Genomic DNA, 21,894 nt, shown 5'->3' on the forward strand with positions numbered 1-21,894 from the left:
ATTGAGAACCATATTTTGAAACAATAATTTTCAAAGGCCATGTTATGTACCAGATACTTCTTAGACCTGGGAACACGGAGGTAAACAGATATGATTTTTGCCTTTAAAGATCTCTCCGTGAATACAGTAGAGGTGGATGTAAAACAAATAAAAAAAAAGTATCATGATAAAACTACTTTACTATGGAGGCACAAAAGAGGGAATAATAATTTTACCAAGATGGAAGAAAGCATGAAAGAAATATTGTGCTTACTAATAGTTCTTTGAACATAAATTTTATCTTCATAGCTACATTATAAAGATAAGAAGAATCCTTATCTCCTTCCGATTTTAGAACAAAATATAACTTAATTAAAGATTTTAATGCTGTAACAGGTCTTAAAGATCATGTAGCTGAAGACCCTTATTTTACTGATAAACTGAGACCATATAAGATTATGTGTGTTGTCGTAGCCTATTATGATAGTGATACAGTTGGAACAGGCTCAGGTCTCTAGATTTATAGATTATCTTTTTCTCTAAGCAGCATTATGTAGAGTCTTAAGGAAACATGTTCTAGAAACAGATTAATCGGGTTCAAATTTCAGGTCCACCTATTACTAGCTGTGTGAATCTGGACAATTTAATTAGCCTTCTTGAGCCTGCATTTATTCACATGTTGAAAAGAATAATAATAGTTCCTCATAAGATCACCATGAGGATTAAATAACAGAATATAGGAGCAAATTTATAAGACTGAGAAACATGGAATAATAGTTTACCAAATATTAGCTTTTAGCTTTTTTTTTATCTGTACTAGATATGTAATATATATTTCATATATGTCTATACACCCTCTCTATATATATATTGGTTTAGTAATATCCACCTGATAGGTGACCTGTTGCATCTGGATACTATCTATAGTACTATATAATTTGTCTGGGTTTTGTGTGTTATTACATGATTTGTCTATTTAAGTACTCATCAACCAAAAGAATATTATGAACATACTCTATCGCATTGAAGAAAACTATAGTTTAATTCTTTTCAGGTGTGAATGAATCTTCATAGACACAGAATTTCTCTCCTCATAGGTAGCTATCTTCTGATGGCTGAATTTCATTTCCTTTTCCATACTTAAGCCCTGTTACCATAACTTTTTTTCAAGTTTTTCAGTAAGTCTATTCCAGATATTCTGGTAACTTTAACATCTGAAATTCAACTTCTTAAAAACTACTTAAGTACAAATTTGCTATAAATAATTGAAGCTGACAAATGAAAACGTCTGTGCACATGTCAAAAGGAGAGTTCCAAATTTCATCCATATAATATATAATGTTTACCTAAGATCACATCTGAAAAACCTCAGTCCCAAATAATATCTATTCTGTAAGTTGTAACAAGTGTCAACATAGAAAACAATGTTTACTGTAACAATAACAGGCTTCTGTGGTTCCTGAGGATATCTTCAATAGTTTAATATAATATACTATATTTCTTTAAAAAATTAAAATAGAAGTGTGCTCTCAGTTTTTATTGTGCTCTTTTTTTTCTGAATTCAGGGAATATACTCAGAGACATTGCTTTCAACTGCAATTATTTTGATTTTGAGTTGTAAATTAATTTCTGATATTCATTTCCTATTCTTTTTTACTAAATATGGGAATATAGGTTTAAAGTTGGTAGAGGGAGGATTTTTTTTTATGTGATTGTTTATTTTAATAAAATGTTTGTTTCCCCAAAGAAATAAAAAACTGAGCTTTCATTCCTGGTATGCCTTTCATTCCCTCACAAGAAAAGTTCCCTTATGACTTTTCTCCTTGAAACATGCAGGTTATTTACATACTGATGTATTGGTTTGGGCAATGATGCAGGTACAATGTCCCTGTAGCTATAACCCTATTTGCTGTGTACATCCAGTTGCCCATTTATTATTTCCTTCTGCAGAGAATTTAATGATATTTGTGTTTGACGCAGCCAGTGATCAAGCCATGGCCTTTTTTTTTTTTTTTTTTTTAAGCCATGGTCTTTTTGCTAAAAGTGCTCACTTTCTAAGATGGAGAGATAGACATTTACACCAATAATAGTCATATGTACACCTGCAACTAATAAAATGTTTTATGTCAATTATTACTTCAAAATAATTAAAAATAAAATATAAAAAGTCATGTAATGGTATGTGTTCAATATGTGGAGACTTCTTAGGCACAATTGGGGAATGTTTCACAGAGGAAATGATATTTTCTGCTGTGTTTGGAAAAATGGGAAGTTATTCCAACTAGAGGAAAATCAGAAGAGCATCCTAGGAAGAAAGAACAGCATAAGGGAAGATACAGAAATACGAAAAGCATCTTTTCCAAATTTATTTGCATTATCATTATTCAGGTTGGCAGTAAGGGATACATACACTGAGTTAAATATGAGTCCTTCAATATATTTTCATTGAAATATATTTAAAATTCAAAATAGCACCCAGTATTATTCTTTTGTGTTATTATTAGCAAACTATTAGAAAAGGAATCCAGACAAAAATATTCTTAATAATAAGGTCTGGTTGTAACACTTTTATTTATTTCCAAAAAACTCATATCTACAGTTTAAATTTTATAAAATGGCTAATTATTAAAGTGGAAGAAAATACAGTTTTGTCTTCTTATGTTCATTTTCTTATCCCTGTCTGTATGGCTCTTGAAAAGCGTGCTCATGATCTAAGATAATTTTGTTACTTCAGATTCTAATGTGCTATAATGGGAAAAGCATGGGACTAAAGCTTGAAAATTGGGTTGAATCCCCAATTTAATATCGTACTACCGAAATGATCTTGAGAAAATCGCTTGGCCATTTTGAGGCTGGATGTTCTTATCTGTACTTTAAGGATAATAGTAAAAATAATATTTTTCTCCCAGACTCTGAGGAAACAGTAGAAGCAACTAAAGTGATAAAATTCAGACAGTTTTCAAATTCATAGAATTCTAGAGAAGCAGTTATCTTCTTTGTCATTATTATTACATGAGAACTCCAATCCCAAGAGGTTTATAAACTGATCATCTCCCTTTCTTATCTCTGCCCCTCTCCTGATCCCTCATATCTAGGGAGTCCTTCCTCTATTTACCTGTTTGCCTGAGCCAGAAGTCTTACAAGGTTTGTTTTGTCGTTGTTATTGTTGTGTCGTGTTGTAATTTTATTCCTAGGTCTTTTTTGCTCCATGAAGTAGACTGGCATCAAAGTTCCATAGTTATGCATACTTAAATTGTTCCGATTATGAGTTCTTCTAATTCCCTATGTCATCCTCTTCTACGTGCTTTGCATTCCCAGGCAGCTTGTTCTTTTTGCTTGAAATACCTCCTGCTCTGAAGTGTACTACAAGACCTGGCTAATTCTTACACTACCAGTCTTGTCCAGGACGCTGACTCTGATTCTAGTTGAGATAGAGACATTTTCTATTTTCTTTTTTTTCCCTATATTTGTAAGTTACTGCTTTGTATCATAATTATTTACTTCTTTGTCTACCCACTGAACTGTGAAATACCTAGAGATAGGACTGTGCCTTTTATTTTTATGTTCCTACCTAGAACAGTGCCAGATAGATAGTAAATACTAAAGAAATAAAAGTTGAATAAATGAATGAGTAGATTAATTTTCTGTTAGCTAATCATAGCACACATTCACTTTATTGTCTGTTATAATGGTCTTTTGTTATGCGATTACCTGAAATAACATATTAATCATCCAAAAAGAAAAATTATGCTCAGTCTGGCTTTAACATTATATTTTCTATTCTATATTAAAATGCATATATAGGGCAGCCCAGGTGGCTCAGCGGTTTAGAGCCACCTTCAGCCCAGGGCCTGATCCTGGAGACCTGGAATCGAATCCCACATTGGGTTCCCTTCATGGAGCCTGCTTCTCCCTCTCTGCCTGTGTTTCTGCCTCTCTCTCTCTCTCTCTGTCTCTCTGTCTCTCATGAATAAATAAAATCTTAAAAAAATAAAATAAAATGCATATATGTATATATTCTACTTGAATGACAACTTTTATAAATACTGATGTCAATAATATTAGTTACCCAAAACTTATAATAAACTGGAACAGTAGTTCCCAAACTTAACCAGATAACTGAATGATTCAGATAATTAAATTTCAGTTCAATTAAATGTTACACTTAGGATGATGATCTGCTTACTTGTATCTTCTTTACCATTCTTAGTAACCACCATATGAAATTGATATTATGACAATCAGCGTACTATTATTAAAAGATAGAAAGTACCTCCAAGTTACCTCCTAAAAGTTCAGTTGTTTCATTACATTAGTCCAGTTGATCTTTCTCCTCCTTTAAACAAAACTTGCCCTATCATCTCACTAAATATCAGGACAGAAATCACACTCCTCACAGAAACAGGGTTCAGTAGGATTGGAAAATTCAAAACATATGTACACTACAATGCTAATCTCATCTGGAAAGATTCAAGGGTATTTCATTACATAATTTACAATTTAAGTTGATATTTTTAAAGAAGGATATTTTAGACAGGGAATTTTCACCCTGAAGCTCATCTCAAAAAACCAAAATGCAAGTTGCCCTATTGTCTCATCCTGGGGAACAAGAAAAACAGCGTGTACAGAAAGGTGTCATCAAATTTTATCTCTAAAATAGGTGGCTTTAATTGTTTCTTACAAAGTTCCAACTTTTATCTGTTTTTTTGGTTATAATATGGTATATATATATCATAATAAAATATTATCCAAAACTGAAATCAAGGGAGTATTTCATAACATTTACAATAATTTAGTACTTCACTATTTTAACTGACACTTGATGGATGGGTTTAGATTAATGATAACTTAATGTTGCTTTCAGTTTATAGGGTAATAATACCTGTAACCCAGGAGAACTAAAACCTAAAGCTAGGCTTGGCTGTATTCACTAGGCTAGGACACAGTTTTGCTTTATACCTAGCAAATTCCACAAGACTATTATGATCTACAGGTAACATTTATTTTATTTATTTTTTAGATTATTATTTATTTATTCATGAGACACACACACACAGAGGCAGAGACACAGGCAGAGGGAGAAGCAGGCTCCATTCAGGGAGCCAGACGTGGGACTTGATCCTGGGTCTCCAGGATCACGCCCTGGGCTGAAGGTGGCGCTAAACTGCTGAGCCACATGGGCTGTTCCACTTGTTTGTTTAATATGAAGCATCCTGAAGAGTATAAAATGAGAAGCTAAGCCAGTCATATTGGTTTGGAAGAAAAGGACAATGATTTGAACACACTAAAATAACTATCTTCTGATAAAATGCTGAAGGAATAAAAATATTCACATTCTTATGAATGAATGATGATAACCATCAAACTTAGTACATTTGGCCATTATTTCCTGAAACATTGAAAATAAATTATCTTGTGACTATTTCAATTAAAATGGAATTGGCACTCTCTTGAATCTTTTGTTGCTATGGTAAAGAAAATACTTTAAAAGGTAGCAAAATGGTTACATAATTATATAGCAAAAAGTTAAATTTGCACATTACCTTGGAAACAGAAGAGTATTTACAGTACAAGTCTTCTCCTATTAGGTACTGCTTTTACCCAAAGTAATGTTTAAAATTAAGCTATAAAATATACAGTGATGTGATCACAGCACCAATTTTAAACATAAGGGACCAAAAACATAGATACAACATATTACCAAGAAGCAAAGCCTAATTGTTGCATATGATCTGATAAAAGCAGTGATTTCATGAAACATATTAAGTGAAATTAATTTACACGGCAGAAAATTTAGAGCACTATAGTTATCATAATACTTGTTACTGTGAATGTGTTCTATTTTTAAAAATCAAATTTTCCCTAAATCTGGTATTTTAACAAGCATGTTGAGTAGGTTGAATTTTTTTTTTAATTTTTATTTATTTATGATAGTCACAGAGAGAGAGAGAGAGAGAGAGAGAGAGAGGCAGAGACACAGGCAGAGGGAGAAGCAGGCTCCATGCACCGGGAGCCCGACGTGGGATTCGATCTCAGGTCTCCAGGATCGCGCCCTGGGCCAAAGGCAGGCGCTAAACCGCTGCGCCACCCAGGGATCCCGAGTAGGTTGAATTTTAATAGAGATCATTCTGGAGTATGTAGTCACTCTAAATTATAATGCAGAAGAATCAGACGAGGAAGAGGAGGAGGGGGAGGAGGAGGAGGAAGAGGAAGAAGAAGAAGAAGAAGAAGAGGAGGAGGAGGAGGAGGAGGAGGAGGAGGAGGAGGAGGAGGAGGAGGAGGAAGAATAGCTTCTATACCAAAACAACATAATTAAAAGTGAATGATAATGGTCATAATCTATAGAACTTTGGCAGCCACACACCTGACTTTGACACCTAAGATCTGACATCTTACGATGTGTGTTCTTTCCTCATCTGGAATCTCCAGTCTGCTGTCCTTAATCCCTACAATGACTTGCAATGAAATGCAGCTGAAACACAGCTCCATTATGAATCTTTCTCAATATTTCCACTGTGGTATCTCTTTTGAATGCATGGGTAACGCACCTTCTTATTTATTATCCATGGATACTACTTATTCCTCTTGCTCTAAAGTGGTACAAGCATTACATTATCCACATTTGTGACCCACTAGCATTGCTGCCTTTCCTCAAAGATTTCAAGGCATTAAAATTAGAGAAATCTGTATATTTTATTCATTCCCAATACACTTATAGATTAACTAGTAAAACAGTTGTGTTTAAAAATAATTGCTGCAAAATCCCATCATTCCAAATGTTTTTCTTTTTTCACTGTGATAATCATTTTTCTATTTTTGACTTCCCAGTACGAATGTCTACGCAGCACACTTTATATTGGTTTTCATGTTAAAACCTACAGAATGGAATTTACCACATTGAATGTAATCTAGAGTTTCAAACTTTAATTTAAGATTATCAATATTTGTTACAAACCCAGCTCGAGGATCCAAAGACAGGTCCCGGGGAAACTTCAGTCTTTTGCTAACAAGTATAGTAGGGTATAAGCCGTTGAGTTTGGATACTTCAATGATCCTCTTTTCTGTGTCAGACCAATAGAGGTTTTTTCCAATCCAATCGACAGCAAGTGCATTGGGGACAGCTGTGTTATGCACTACCTAACAAATAAGAATTTTAAAAGTTAACAGTGTAAATGCCTAGCGAACTGAGCAACTGCTTCTTGATTTTGGCAGAGATGATAAAATTCCATTTAAACATTAGAAATGGAATTTAGATAAGCTTAAAACATAGAACGAATTTACCCTAATAAAATTACTTATTTGTTTGAGATGTGAGAAATTACCATATATGTAATCAGGCCTAAACATTACACATGGGTTTAAGGAGTAAACCAAAATAAGAAGCTGTTGGGCAGCTACAAAGTTCCTGATCACATTTTTGTTAATAGTTTATGTATCTTCTGAAAATTGGGAGCAGAAATTCTATCACACAGAAAGACACACACAGAATCATTGATATTATTTATCTTTAGCAGGTTTTGGAGGAGATTCCAATAGCATTCTCCACTCTCCCAACTGCTCTTGCCCTACTTAATTATCTACTACAAGAGAAAAAAAATTACAAATAGGAATACATACATTGTTTTAACCTAACTAAAGGAAGTGAAATTCATACAACTGTTGCACTTGATCCTAACCCATTTCAATGTCAACTATAATAAGGACATAAATTTTGTATATATAAATATGATGCATGTAAAATAACCAAAGGTTCTTGGTCTATAATGACTGCTATTTCTGAGTTCTCAGTGCTTTGAGGATTATGTGAAAAGAGAAACAAACTTGGGGCTGTATAGAAGCCAATGCTTATTTAGTTAGAGACAAGAAAATAATAGTGAAAGTTTATAGTTATCTTTTTCTTAATGTTATCAATAGTGAAGACATTATATGTATATGACAACATACATTATATATATATATATATATATATATATATGACAACATTTTCAGCAACTAAAGGTATCAATCTACTGTATTGAATTGCAAGATATCTTTTCTTCTTTTTCCCAAAGTCCAATTTTAAAAAATTGGCTTGGCTGACAATTTACATGGAAGTCAGTGAATTAGTAATCTCAATAGAAAAAATGATTCATTTTGTGATCCTATTTTATGACATGATTTAAGGTAGTAAAGGGTTAGCAGTGGCAAGGTGGTAGATAATTAATCCTTTAAAAATATTAAAATATATAAAAAATATATAAAAGTAACCAAAAATTTAAATTTTTTAATAAAAGTATGATCAAGTTTGGGTAATGGTACTTTTTACAGTTTTTATATAAATAGTCAAGAAATTAAAAAAGAAAACTTTATGTGCTTCTTTGTTTTATAACCTATACTGATATTTCATTTATAAACTATCAGTTTATACATAAATAGAATCACACTGGTTCTCTTGTCATTGCATATACAGATTTCAAGATTGTATTAATATTTTCAAAATTGATTGTTCTCACTAAAAATTTCTGTATGACATTATAGATGACTACAAAAAAATTGTGGGTTCTGTGTCTTTGAACTTAAATGCCTTTATAATATATTTTACTGTGTATATATAGTACAAATTATTTTATTTTTCAAATAATTTTATTTTAAAACTCAAGATAACATACTGCTCATTTCAGCAGAACATACACTAAAAATCAAGATAACACAGAAATTGGTGCCAAGTAGTTCATATCTAGAATGTGACATGTATTTAATTATGATACTGTCTAATAAGAACTTTCATTTTACAGCAATGCATTCAATTATTTCCATCTATAGGAGGTTAATTTTAATAGTGCTGTAATTTCAATCTAGAGTCAAGTAATTAATTTTTTCAATTATAGATTCTCAGACTCAACTTTCCCTGTTACATAAGTCAACACAATTGCAAGTCAGGAACTAATCACTCAAGCCGAAAGCATCCCTCACATTTCCTAGGGTTGTGAATTAGGTTTCAAATTTTATTTATCTAATTTGATTTTTTTTTATTGTAATAGTGTTATAATGAAACATACAGATTAAAAAACCTCATATTTCATATTTAAAGTATGTATTAACTAACACTGTACAAATGTGAAATTCAAATCCACCTAATATATTCTATGAGTTTTATCATTACCATCAAATAATATTTTCTATTCAAGTGAGCTATCTTAATAAAATATTCAATAATCCCATCATTGTAACATCTCGTTACCTTAATATCACTTCCATTTAAACACATTCTATTTATGCGGCTGCCATTGGGTCGGCTGGAATCAATCCAATAGATGAATTCTTCTCTGTAATCAAAGTCTATAGCAATAACATTGTTTAATCCCTAAAAATAAAAAAAAGATATGTTTGAATAATAGTTAATGGAAATTATTTCAAAACATTTTAATTCATAAGAATCACTATCTCTTTTTGAACCTAAATAGTTATAGTTATTACAATGAAGAATATTTGTGACCAATTCTTTCTAAGAGCATTTTATGTTTATATTTTCTCTATACCATACATGTAAAATGTATAATTTATTTGAAAATATTTTCCATGTAGATCATAAAAATTTTGGAATGCTTAGAAAGATTTAAGTAAATAGCTAGTACTGTGAAAAAAAAAATCCAAAAACAAAAAACACCTGCTTTTAGGGAGATAAAATGAAACACTTTCACTTTAGGTAAATGTTTAAAAATATGAATTCAATGCCATTATTATCTGTTCTGTAGAGTAACCAGAAAACAGCATACACCTAAATTGGAAGGCAGAAGATCCCTGATGATTGAGGACAAGCCCTGGATAGCTATCTGATGAAGTCAGAGGAGAAGGATTAGAATCTACTTTGTCCAAAATCTTTTGTCTCAGCATCAATTTGCTGCTTTATTTTGTTTCTTCTTGCTTTCAAGGGCCTTCCAGCCAACACAGTGCCATATTAGAATTTAAAAGTTCTAATCTTCGGTGAGGATTTGACCAAAGAGGAACCAAGTGACCAACATCTTTTTATTCCACATGGAAATATGAGGAAATGATTATCAGACTCATGGTTATGCATTTTTTAGAAGGTAACAAAACAACACAAATTGAACTGGTTACCACATTTCTTTTGTTTTAGTTGTGTCTTTTGATGGATTTAAGAGTTGTACATCAGGATCTGGGAATCTTTTATACGTACTGAATTGTTCAAATGACTTCTGAGGGGTTAATTTAATTCTGACCTTTAGTAGGGCTTAGAGATTTACTACCCTAATGGACATACAAAACTTGGATCAGGATTTCAATTGTGTTCACTCATTTTGAGGCTTGGATAGTTTATTAATATATACATTTTATGTATTAAAAATATTTGACACTATAGACACTTGGCAAAGCCCAAAGAGATCTATTCCATATCTTTATATGTGTTGTAAATTTCCTTTATATATATATATATATATATATATATATATATATATATATATATACAATCTAAAATTGTAATTAAGCCTGAAATTGTTTTAGGGCTCATTTATGAGTAGCTATAGTCCTATAGGTAAGGATTCACACCTTCAGGGAGATGGGCTGTCTTATTTGGTTAGAGGAGGAGGGAAAGGAAGCATGATAATTACCACATCTGGGTTCAGTTTCCAGATCTATTCCCCAAATTTAAAATTAGATAATGACCCTGCATTAGATTTACGTAGTCTTTTATAAGACTCAGGCTGACGCTAAATCATTACTGTTCATATTTTATTTCTTTCCAGTGATCTTGAAGACTAAAGATAGCCTAGTTATATAAGCAATTCAAAGAAAGTTCTGGCAAATACTGATTTTTTTCTTCTCTCAGCAGAGCTAAATTCTTGTGGTGATGACATTAAAATCACAGGTTCAACTATTACACTTTTATTTGGCTTAACATGAGCAACCTCTTTCCTCAGCCCCGGATTATAAAATTAACCTGATAGCCTGACCCCTTGGAACTGCTGGCTATTGGTCATAAATAAGAGACAAGAGTAAACAGGACTGTGTGTAAATTTCTTACTACACTCAAATGAATAAACACAAGAATACTTCTTACTGACATTATTAATTAAAAATAAAGACTGTAAATGCTTAAAGAATTCAGTCACAGATTCAAAAGATTTGTTGAATATTCATTCACATGCTAAGAACTGGAGTACAACTAAAAGTATTTCAGCATACAAATCTAGGAAGTTGTCTAGGCAAAATCAATCAAAGTTTTAAAATAGAAATTGAGTATAGTCCAACTTCTGTAGTGACTTTAATAAATTCACTCCAATAGTACTTTGTAATATCCTTTCTGTATAAATGCTTTTAATACCAGAGGAATAAGGTAAATGTGTTAGGTAGGGTTCTGTGATGGCCTGAAATTCATATGGATGAATTAGAGCATTAGAGAGAAAAAGGTGGAGAGAATCTTGTCATTAACTTTAGGAAAGATTTACCCAGTTATGGCAGGATTATCCCATTTCTTTCTTTACAATAAGCGAATTAGAGAATGAAGATCCAATTCCAAATTTAGCAATTCAACTATAATAAATTAAAGCTATAAATGCAGAGGAATTGAAGCTCTGAATTCTGATATATCTATCTAACCAAGCTGGTCATTTTTCTACAACTTTACCCTTAATCCCCACAGAAAACTTTGCAATTCTCTCTTTGCAGAATCATATGCAAGGAACATTAAAACAGCCAAGGGCATGGTCAAAATAATGTCTAAACACTAGAGCTATCCCAGTGGCTTCAGAGCTGAAAATTGGTTTCATCAAAATCCTATTTGCTTCTTTCATTTCTATAGCTGAAGATTTGCACCCTTTGGTTCAAGATGATTAATTTAGGAAATTGTGTTTTGTTTCTCTACACAACTGTACTGGAATAAAAGGCACTGCTAGGATTGAATTAGATAACACTGGAAAGCTATTTATTAATATACTTAAATTAATAAAATTAATACTTGATTAACGTACTTCATTTCCAAAATTTGTATTATTAAAGTATATTTTCTTTATGATGTGCTATATAAATTATAGCGGGCCTAGCTACAGCTATGTTTTAAAATACACATGGCAAAAAATAATCTACCTGTTCCTGTATTTTTTCACTGTAATGCTTCATGAGATTGTACAGACTACAACAAAGAGAATAAAATTCAAGATATTACGGAAAATTGTTTTTCCTAATCACCTACACACCAAAAAGTCCTCTCAAATTTAAGGCAAGGATGTCTTTTCACTTATTCTGACTGAGAGAAAATATAGGGAGATAATTACTTCCGTTTTATACTTCATTCTGCACATGTAGACAGAAATCTCTGGGGAAAAAAAAAATGTTTCTACTGCCTAAAACTCCTTGAAAATTTCTATAATGCTATAATGAAATGTAGTTAAAAATATCTTCCCTGACAGAAATCATATATTCCAAACAGACCACAGGCAAAACTGGATGTAATGCTTGTGTCTAGTTTTTTGGGTGTCTATTTCCTTACTTAGTGGTCACATTAATAAATGCTTTCCAAAGACACAGATGTTCAGAGTCCTCGTGAGCTTCCTCTTTTTTTCTCACTCGTTCTTCATTTTCATAAACACTACACTAAGAAAACTATCTGAAAGTCATCCCCACTTAGGTACTAGTGATTGGCAATAGTTGAAAATGATACCACCAGGAAAAAAGTGCTATCTGAAAGCATGCATTAAAGTGCTTTGGATATATGAAATAGACTTAAATGATGCATACAGGAAAAAAAATCATTTTGCTCCATTAAGAACAATCTCTGATAACATATTAGCCATGAAAACAACAAAGGGGGCACCACCAGAAATATCGAGTCACAGGGTTGGAAAATAAAGCAAAGAGATGTCATTGAAGCTCCGTTATTGTCTTTATGAAGTAAATAAATATTGTTGCTGTTTTAGTTATTAGTCCAACTGAGCTTATAGACAGACTATCCAAAATAGTGAAATTTCTCCCTTTCTGATAGCAGAGTCTAAAAGTAAGAAATCCTAAACAAGTAAACAAAAACAACTAAGAAAAGAGAAACAACTAAGCGTGTCCCTTTTCCAGATACCATACGAGGAAATCAGTGGTGGGCACATTCAACCTTGAAGGTAATGAGAGGCTTAGAGGGAGATGGAGATGTCCTCCAAAAGAAAAAGACATTTTTCAGTATTTTGTAACTTTCTTATAAGCTTAAAATTAGACTGCACGGAAAATAAGAATTAAGTTAAAAAATGTACGAAACCATTTGGGCAGCAAACATTTTTCACATTTACATATGCTAAACTTTTTTCCCTGGAGTTCTTTCTCTTGTATTTACTACTCATTACTATTCTTATAATATTTATCTCTTAAAGAGATAGTGGTCTAATTCTTATATTTTACACAGATTTCTGTTTAGTTTTTTATAAACAACATGGAAAGATTTTATATTTTTCCCAATCTCTTTAGGGTTCACAATTAGAGGCCTCTCTCTAACATGATAACAGTGAATGCTGGCAACACACCCTCATCTCAAGAGCAAGAGTCTAAACCTCACAGACATTCATGAACAAGTTTATATGTGGCAAGGTCACGGGAAGTCTAAGGACTGCAGTGAGTTGGAGAGCATTGGCCTCTATGTCAGTGTCAACTGCTACACACTTTGGACTGTGGACATTGAAGGATGTACATCCAGCACTGCTATCGCTTCCTATTTATTTTCATGAGTAGCCTGAAATCTGGATTTTCTTCTTTTTCCTCTTTTTTTGATTATTTATTTATTTGAGAGAGAGTGTGAGAGAGAGAGAGAGACCACGAGTACAGACGGAGAGGGAGAAGCAGAGTCCTCGCTGAGCAGGGAGCCTGATGTGGGACTCAATCTCAGGTCCCTGAGATCCTGACTTGCACTGAAGGCAGATGCTTAACTGACTGAGCCACCCAGGTGCCCTTGAAATCTGGATTCTCATGTGAGCTTTTCATTTTCAATCTGTGACTTAGAAGAAAACTGGAAAATCCAACTGTTAAGGGGAGAGTCGTTATCACAATTGGTAATGAATATTTGCATTTAAAATAAAACTAAATTCTTAAGAAAAATGAATGAATTTGACGATAGCAATGAAGAAATCCATCAGTGGGTGGCAAAAATTGTTTTAGGTAAGTATTCTTTATGCTGCTGAAAAATCACCATATGAATGGCCTTCTTTGTCTATGCCAAATGCTGACATAAACATATTACAAGAACAAGAAATGTCCTTATTTTTGGCACACCTGTTCTAGACAGTACTTTCACGTATTTATGTCACTATTATATAGTTTGGGGCAAAAAGACATTTATAGCAGAACAGATACCAACTGAGCCTTCCCAAAGAAGCTATTGTTCCTGACAACTAAAAACATGATATGACTAAATGCATGTGATTTCTGTAGCCCGTAGCAATCATGGTAGTTTTAATGATTTGATTTTATGCTCTTTTCACTACAGACTGGGAGAAATAAAACATGGAGGTGAGCATTTCAGAGTTTTCTATCCTGCCATAAAATGGAAATCATACCTTTTCATCTCAAATAACATGTACAAATAAACTTTGACAATAGAATTCAAACATCAAAACAGATCAACTCAGAGTCTCTTGAAGTGGACAAGTTGAGGGATGTAGAGGGTAAGAATGAAAATATGTGCCTCACAACCAATGAACCATTGCTGGATTACCATTACATTTTTGCTCCTTTGCTGATTCCAAATCTCAAAGGCTAGAGATCACCAATCCTGTTTTATTTCCTAGTTCTATAAATAGAAACTTAAAATTCTTGAAAAATATTAATTTTTAAATCCCAAGGGGGAAAAAGCAGCTTGGGTAATACATAAAAATACTTTAGAAGATAATTTTATGCTTTCTCTTATCTAAATAGTTTTTCCCTTCCATTAATTAGGCCTTGCAAATTTTATTTTGTTTTTTTTTTTTTACTTTCTTAGATAGAGTGTGATGTGATATGCTTGGAACATCATCCGGACAATTCAAACAAAATAAAATTTATGATACTCTTATGTACATACATTCATATATGTCCATAAGTAAGTGCTTCATAAATTCTGTGATATTTCTATAGTTCTAATGCATATCTAGAGTACTGATATTAAATATGAAATCATCATGATAATGTCATACCTGTTTTAAAAGTGTGTAGTTGGAGCCATCAGTGCTAATTTTCCTTATTTCATGGTGATCAGCAAGAATTAGAAAAGGTTCTTCATCTAAATACCAAGAAAAAAAGGTAATTAGAATTATATATGTATGGTTTTCAACTTTGCTTAGTTTCAACTTTAGTTTCTGCAGCAATATAAATTTAAATGCCGTGTACTCTGATAGATTAATGGTGAAAAATTCACACTGAGCATCTCAATGATAACAAAATGAAAAGGCCACAGATACTGCTGCAGTATGAGAAATCTAGATAATTCTAAATACATTCCTCTCTTTCCCTCAGTTTTCATAAACAGCAGATTATGTAATTGATTTGGAATTGGTGGAAAATACCTACTTTCATAACCTGATTTTTGCAAATGAATTTCAGGAAAGAATAAACTACATCTATCTTAAAGACCTACAGTACAGCTAAGCTAAACAGTCATATAATCAGAAAACTCTTTCTTGATAATCAAATAACCAGCTTCTGCTGTCAGTTGGAACTCCAAGCTCTATAATTTTTGTTTAATTTCATCTTTTCCCATAATATTGCTTTTTAAATCCTTTATTGGTCATGAATGGTCTTTATTTCTTACTTATAGTTTGTCTATTATGTTATGATATCTCATTTGTTCTGGAATCTAGGAAAGATAATATTAAGAATCTGACCTTGCTCCAAATACATGAAGATCTTCTAAACCTTTAGATCAGTTTTCTCTTCAGAATTTTTTTGGAAACAAAATGGATTTTTATTTTTCTTAAAGATTTATTTATTTATTTTAAAGAGAAAGAGAGAGAAGGAGAAAAAAGAAATACCTGCTGAGTGTGGAGCCTAACAGAAGGCTTGATCTAATGACCCTAAGATTATCACCTGAGTCGAAACCCAAGAGTTGGATGCTTAACTTATGGTCACCCAGGCATCCCACAAATTGAATTTGTAAATAGAAAATGGAAAGTTCTGTATAGCACATTTATTTGAATATGTATCTGAATAATTTAAATTCAAGTTGACCACATTCTTGATTGTTATAATTCTGGATCCATTCAATTCAAGTTCTGTCCAACTCTTTTTTTTTTTTTAAAGAGCTGTGTTTCTTTTTTCTTTTTTTTTTTAAGATTTTATTTATTTATTCATGAGAGACAGAGAGAGAGTGAGAGAAGCAGAGACACAGGCAGAGGGAAAAGCAGGCTCCACACAGGGAGCCCGACGTGGGACTCAATCCCGAGACTCCAGGATCACACCCTGGGCCAAAGGCAGGTGCTAAAAGCTGAGCCACCCAGGGATCCCCAAGAGCTTTGTTTCTAAGATGAAGTCATATATTTAGTTTCCTGGTAAGCAAATTTAATGTCAGTAGAAATTAAAAAAAAAAAAAAACAATTAAAAACATAGTCACTTTATGTAATTTAATGTGGATTTTATTGTAAATCATTTATTGTTATGGAGTTATTGTCCTGTTTATGTTAAAAATTATTACTTTTCTCTTATCCTTTAGTTTCACAGTAAATATATAATACATAGGGTATATATTATATTTTAGCATGCTTTATGTCAGGGATTAGAAATGTATACTACACAGTCTGGACATCTCCTTCCATTAGCAAGACCACACCCCTAATCAATCATTCAATCTTCCTGTCGATGCTAAATCGAGATTCAAACCCTACTAAAAAGAGTCAGCTCAGAAGTTGAAGGTGCCTTGTGATCTCTTGTCTTTATATTTACAAATATAAAATTAAATATTTAAGCAGTTATGTTCTTTACTGCTTAAATGTAATACCTGAAATTATAAAACTCGTAGAAGAAAACATTGAGAAAAGTCTCTATTAAGGTCTTGGTAACAAATTTTTTAGATACAACACAAAAGACACAAACAATAAAAGCAAAAATAAGCAGAACTATATCAAACTAAAAACTTCTGCACAGAAAAGAAACAATCAACGTAATCAGAAGGCAACCTATGGAATGGGAGAAAATATTTGTAAATTATATATCTGATAAGATGTTAATATTATGGTTATTATTGAAAATATATATAGAACTTATACAAATCCACAAAAAGCCCCCAAAATATTTTATTTAAATGGGCAGAGGAGGGCCACCTAGGCAGCTCAGTCAGGTGAGCATTTGACTCTTGATTTTGGCTCAGGTCATGATCTCAAGGTTGTGAGACTGACCCCTATGTCAGGCTCTGTGCTGAGCATGGAACCTGCTTAAGATTCTCTTCCTCTCTCTCTACCCCTCCTTGCTCTCTATAAATTAATTAATTAATTAAAGTGGGTATCAGAACTGAATAAACATTTTCCCAATAACATACAAATGGCCAACAAATACATGAAAAGATGCTCAACATCAGTAATCATCAGAGAGACACAATTAAAACCACAATGAGATATCACACCTATTAGAATAACTATCATCAAAAAAACCTGAGATAAAAAGTGTTGGAAAGGATGTAAGAAAAGGGGACCTTTGTTCATCATTGGTGGGAATGTAAATCAACTACAGAAAATAGTACAGAGGTTTCTAAAAAAGTTAGAAATAGAACTAACATATGAACCAAGAATTTCACCTCTGGGTACTTCTCCAAAGAAAACGAAAACAAGATATCAAAGATCTATCTGCACTCCCATGTTTATGACAGCATTATTTACAACAGCTAAGATATGGAAACAATCTAAGTGTCTATCAATGGATGAATAAAGATGTGACATGCATACACATATGTGTAAATACGTTTATATATATAATCTGTATTCAAACACACACATTGATTTATACATTTGTAATTATGCATATGTATATTATATAGTATCCAATGTATATATATTGTATGTATTATATGTTATCTGTATTACATACATATGTAATACTATATTACACCCACACACATAATTGAATATTATTCAGTGATGAGAAATAATAAAATCCTACCATTTACAACATAGATGTCCTTGAGGACATTATATGAAGTGAAATAAGTCAGAGAAAAATAAATACTATGTAATGTCACTTATACATAGAACCTCAAAATAACCAAACTCCTAGAAACAGTAAAATAGTGATTACCAAGTATGAAGCATGAGAGAAATGGGGAGATGTTGGTTTAAAAGTACAAACTTCCAAAAAAAAATAAATAAATAAAAAATAAAATAAAAAAAAAAAAAAAAAAAAGTACAAACTTCCAGTTAAAAGATAATTAAGTTCTGAGGATCTAAGTCACAGCTTGGTGATTATGGATAACAACACGACATACTTGAAAGTTGCTAAGAGAGTAGAGCTTAAATGTTATTGCCACACACACACAAAATGGTAATTAGGTGAAGTGATGGAGGTGTTTTTAACACTATGGTGGCAATCATATCACCATATATAAGGGTATCAAATCAATACATTTTACTCTAAAGTTACACAGTTATAATTTTTTAAATAGTTACACAGTTATATGTCAACTATATCTCAATAAAGTTGGAAAAAATCTATTCTCTCTCTAGCAAAAGATTTATGCTTCAGAGACATTTTGGTTTTGTATTAAAATTATTATTAGTTTCCAATTATCACTGTTTTGAAAAACAACAACAGCATGGATACATGATATAATAAGACCAAAATTGCAATCATTAGTAGTCATCTCCTTTATACCATTCTTAGTGAAAACTTTAAAGAAGCAAAAACATTGATTGGTTTGGAGATTTTATCTCTTCTTATGTCACTGAATGCATGATATAGTAAGTAGGTTGGTAAATCTAAAAAAAAAAAAAAAAAAAAGGCTCCAAATAATAAATAAATTAATTCAGTGATGACTATTCCAACAGTAAGTAAAAATGAAATTTAAAAAATTGAAATGGCTATCTTTTTTCCTCAGTAATGTTCGAAGGTATAACTGGTTGAAAACTAATTTGAAGAATTCCTGTCACTGGCATTTATTTTATGTAGGTAAATAAAATATCTAATGTTTTAAATGTTGTCATGTGTATATGACATACATATACATAATAAACTAGCCATGCTATTTGATTCATTATACTCAAAAACAAAGGGGGAAGAGAAATATTATATACCATTTTTTTCTCACTTAAAAACAATAATTACTTATCATATATTGCTTTGTATTATTTTGATATGTGTATTTGCCCCTAATGAATTACAATATTTTTAAAAATTTGGCCTATGTTCTATTGAATTTTCTAATTTACAAATCAAACACACTACTTGGAACAAATAGAGATTTAATAATATTTGCTGAATCACTGGAGGAATTCAAATAGTCCTACATAGTTGATTTATTGCTATTGTTGTCATCATCATTGCCATTATCTTTATTGACCTCTTCTCCTTGGCATACATATATGAGTGTGTATGGTGTAGAGAAGGAAAAACTATTATAATACAATCACAATAGGCTTTTTACCGGTCTTGGCTAAATCTACTCCTAAGAACCTGTGATGTAGCAGGAGAAATTGCTAGAAATAGTTCTTTTCACTTCTGAGCACTCTCAAAATCTAGGAAGCACTTAATAATTCACAAGACCATAATGCAATTTTATTACAAATAGAACAGTTTGTGGACAGCATGCAAAATTAGAGTGACAGGTTCCTATATCAAGTAGGGAAGAATTTTGATTTCTCAGAAACACCAGCGGGTATGAACTCAGTAAGAATGGCTATAAAATTCAGAATCCATATGTGTAACTGAGGTTGGATTAGTGGACAAGTTCAATTCGATACCTGAGAGTGATTTGCAGCCATTGGGGTTATCAGGTTGTATTTCATAGCCATCTGTACAGAGGCACTTGTAGGTCCCATATGTATTAATGCATTGCTGGCTACACGGAAATCCCAAGGAGCATTCATCAATGTCTACACATGTTTTACCATCATCCTTCAGTTGGAATCCAGGCCAGCATTTGCACTGAAGAATGAAAAACAAGCATAATCATCAATTCATATCATTGTCACTGTCTTTTTCTATTGAATATCCCTTTAGCTTGATTCAAGAAAGAAAATAGTGTAAGAGTGGATAATGGCAAGTCTTTCTGTCTCCAATGGTTTTAATAAGAATTATGTATATTAAATAAAGCTAAAGCTAAAAAAAATTTCCTAAATATCTTCATTTGATCATCTGAGGTTGGCAAGATCATAAAAGTTAATTGACGTCCTCAAAGCCATGTGGCTATACCATGACAGCAACAACAACATGAGGCAACTTCTTTTGTTCTTTTTCTGTTACATTACATTGTATTTTCAGTGGACTTTAACAATCACAAGAATTTACTATTACTTGGAACTTTGAATACTAAATGGTTACATGTGGAATTTCATCAGAGCTTTACAGAAATCTATGATGCAGGTCTTATTGTTTTTAGTTAACTGATAAGAAACCTAGAGGCACAAAGGGAATGGTACCTGGATAAAACCAGTTGGAGAAACTAGACTGATGTAACCCTTAGTAAGGCCCAATTAATATTTAGGGACTGGGTCTGGTTCCATAACCATGTTGATGTTGTCTGGAGAAATAATAGTAACAATTTCCCCACTATAATCAGTTTGTATCATCAAATGTTTTCTTCAGCATCTCTATCATGTAGTGTATGAACCTCTGATGATGGCATGCCATATTCACTAACTGGCATGTAAATTCTGAATACAATATGTCACTCCATACATGTCTTTGCAGTCCTGAAAACAATGGCATCCTGTGATCCTGTGATCTGCAACAGTCTTTCAAGTCTATACTCAGTTCCTGCCAACTAGCATATGAGAACTGTAATTACATAAAATGAACCTATAATTGGCCCAATGATTACAATGCTATTAACCTTTACAAACATTATTTAGCACTCTGGGAATAAAGGAATGTGCGAATATTGAGTAAGACAGTGAATTAAAATAAGCCCTAAATGGTTAACAGTAACTAGTATTCAAGAGTTATTCAGAGCAAACACTTAATAACCTCATTTATTTGAGGGTAAACATGATGGCAGAGCTTTGTATCTATGGAGAGAAATATTAGAGAGATATATGTGCATATTTTTAAATAACAAACAACTGAATTTTTTAAGGACCAAAAAACCCCCCATATTTATTAGTTGGGAGAGAAGCAGGATCATCTTCACCTGAAAGTACTCTAACGAGAATTAAATACCATTTACTAAGTTCTTTTACCAGGAATGGATTCCTTTAAGCTCTTAGCACTTTCATCATTAACAATTTACACCAATAATTAGCTAATAATCCTCAGTAATTATGTGTTGTTTTGTTTTCTAGGACCCACTAGCGCACCAGCATTTCAAAGCAAAAGCCCCAGCTTGATTTCCCACACTCTCCTTATCAAACTCTTACTTCCTTTGAGAACACTCATCCTGCTACCTGATTTAGGAAGTCAGGACAGTTGGTGCTTTGCGATGGCAAAAAAAGTGAGATGCTTACTGTTACATAAGTGTACATTTAAGAATGGTTCAAAACAATGGTTCAATTGGTAAATGTTATGTCATATATATTTTACCACAATTTGTAAAAGCAATATTTTTTTTAAATAAAGTGAGAAAATGACAGTATTCAAAAAGTTATCACTGAAAAGGCCGGAAAATGACCATGTGCTCAGGTGGTTGGGAAACCAGAAGTCCATAGTCTGACATAAGACAGTGGTGAATTCAAGGGGCGCATTAGGACAAGTGAAAGGATTTTTAATAGAATGTACTGAGTTCCTCTCAAAGAGTATTAGAAAAGGAAATAAACAGTGTCCCAGTTTTAATGG

General features: G+C 32.4%; 1 protein-coding gene across 1 annotated transcript in view; it reads right to left on the bottom strand.

The window, feature by feature from the left end:
- The window catches only part of LRP1B (LDL receptor related protein 1B), a 1,837,374-nt gene that overhangs the window by 219,684 nt on the left and 1,595,796 nt on the right, over positions 1 to 21,894 (bottom strand). The window contains exons 56-59 of the mRNA XM_049097407.1: positions 19,866 to 20,049; positions 15,123 to 15,208; positions 9,200 to 9,322; positions 6,935 to 7,116 (exon numbers count right to left, since the gene is read on the bottom strand). Of these exons, the coding sequence (XP_048953364.1) occupies positions 6,935 to 7,116; positions 9,200 to 9,322; positions 15,123 to 15,208; positions 19,866 to 20,049 (575 nt within the window). The remainder of the gene's footprint in view (positions 1 to 6,934; positions 7,117 to 9,199; positions 9,323 to 15,122; positions 15,209 to 19,865; positions 20,050 to 21,894) is intronic.

This window comes from Canis lupus, chromosome 19, assembly GCF_003254725.2.
Source record: "Canis lupus dingo isolate Sandy chromosome 19, ASM325472v2, whole genome shotgun sequence".
NCBI lineage: Eukaryota > Metazoa > Chordata > Mammalia > Carnivora > Canidae > Canis > Canis lupus.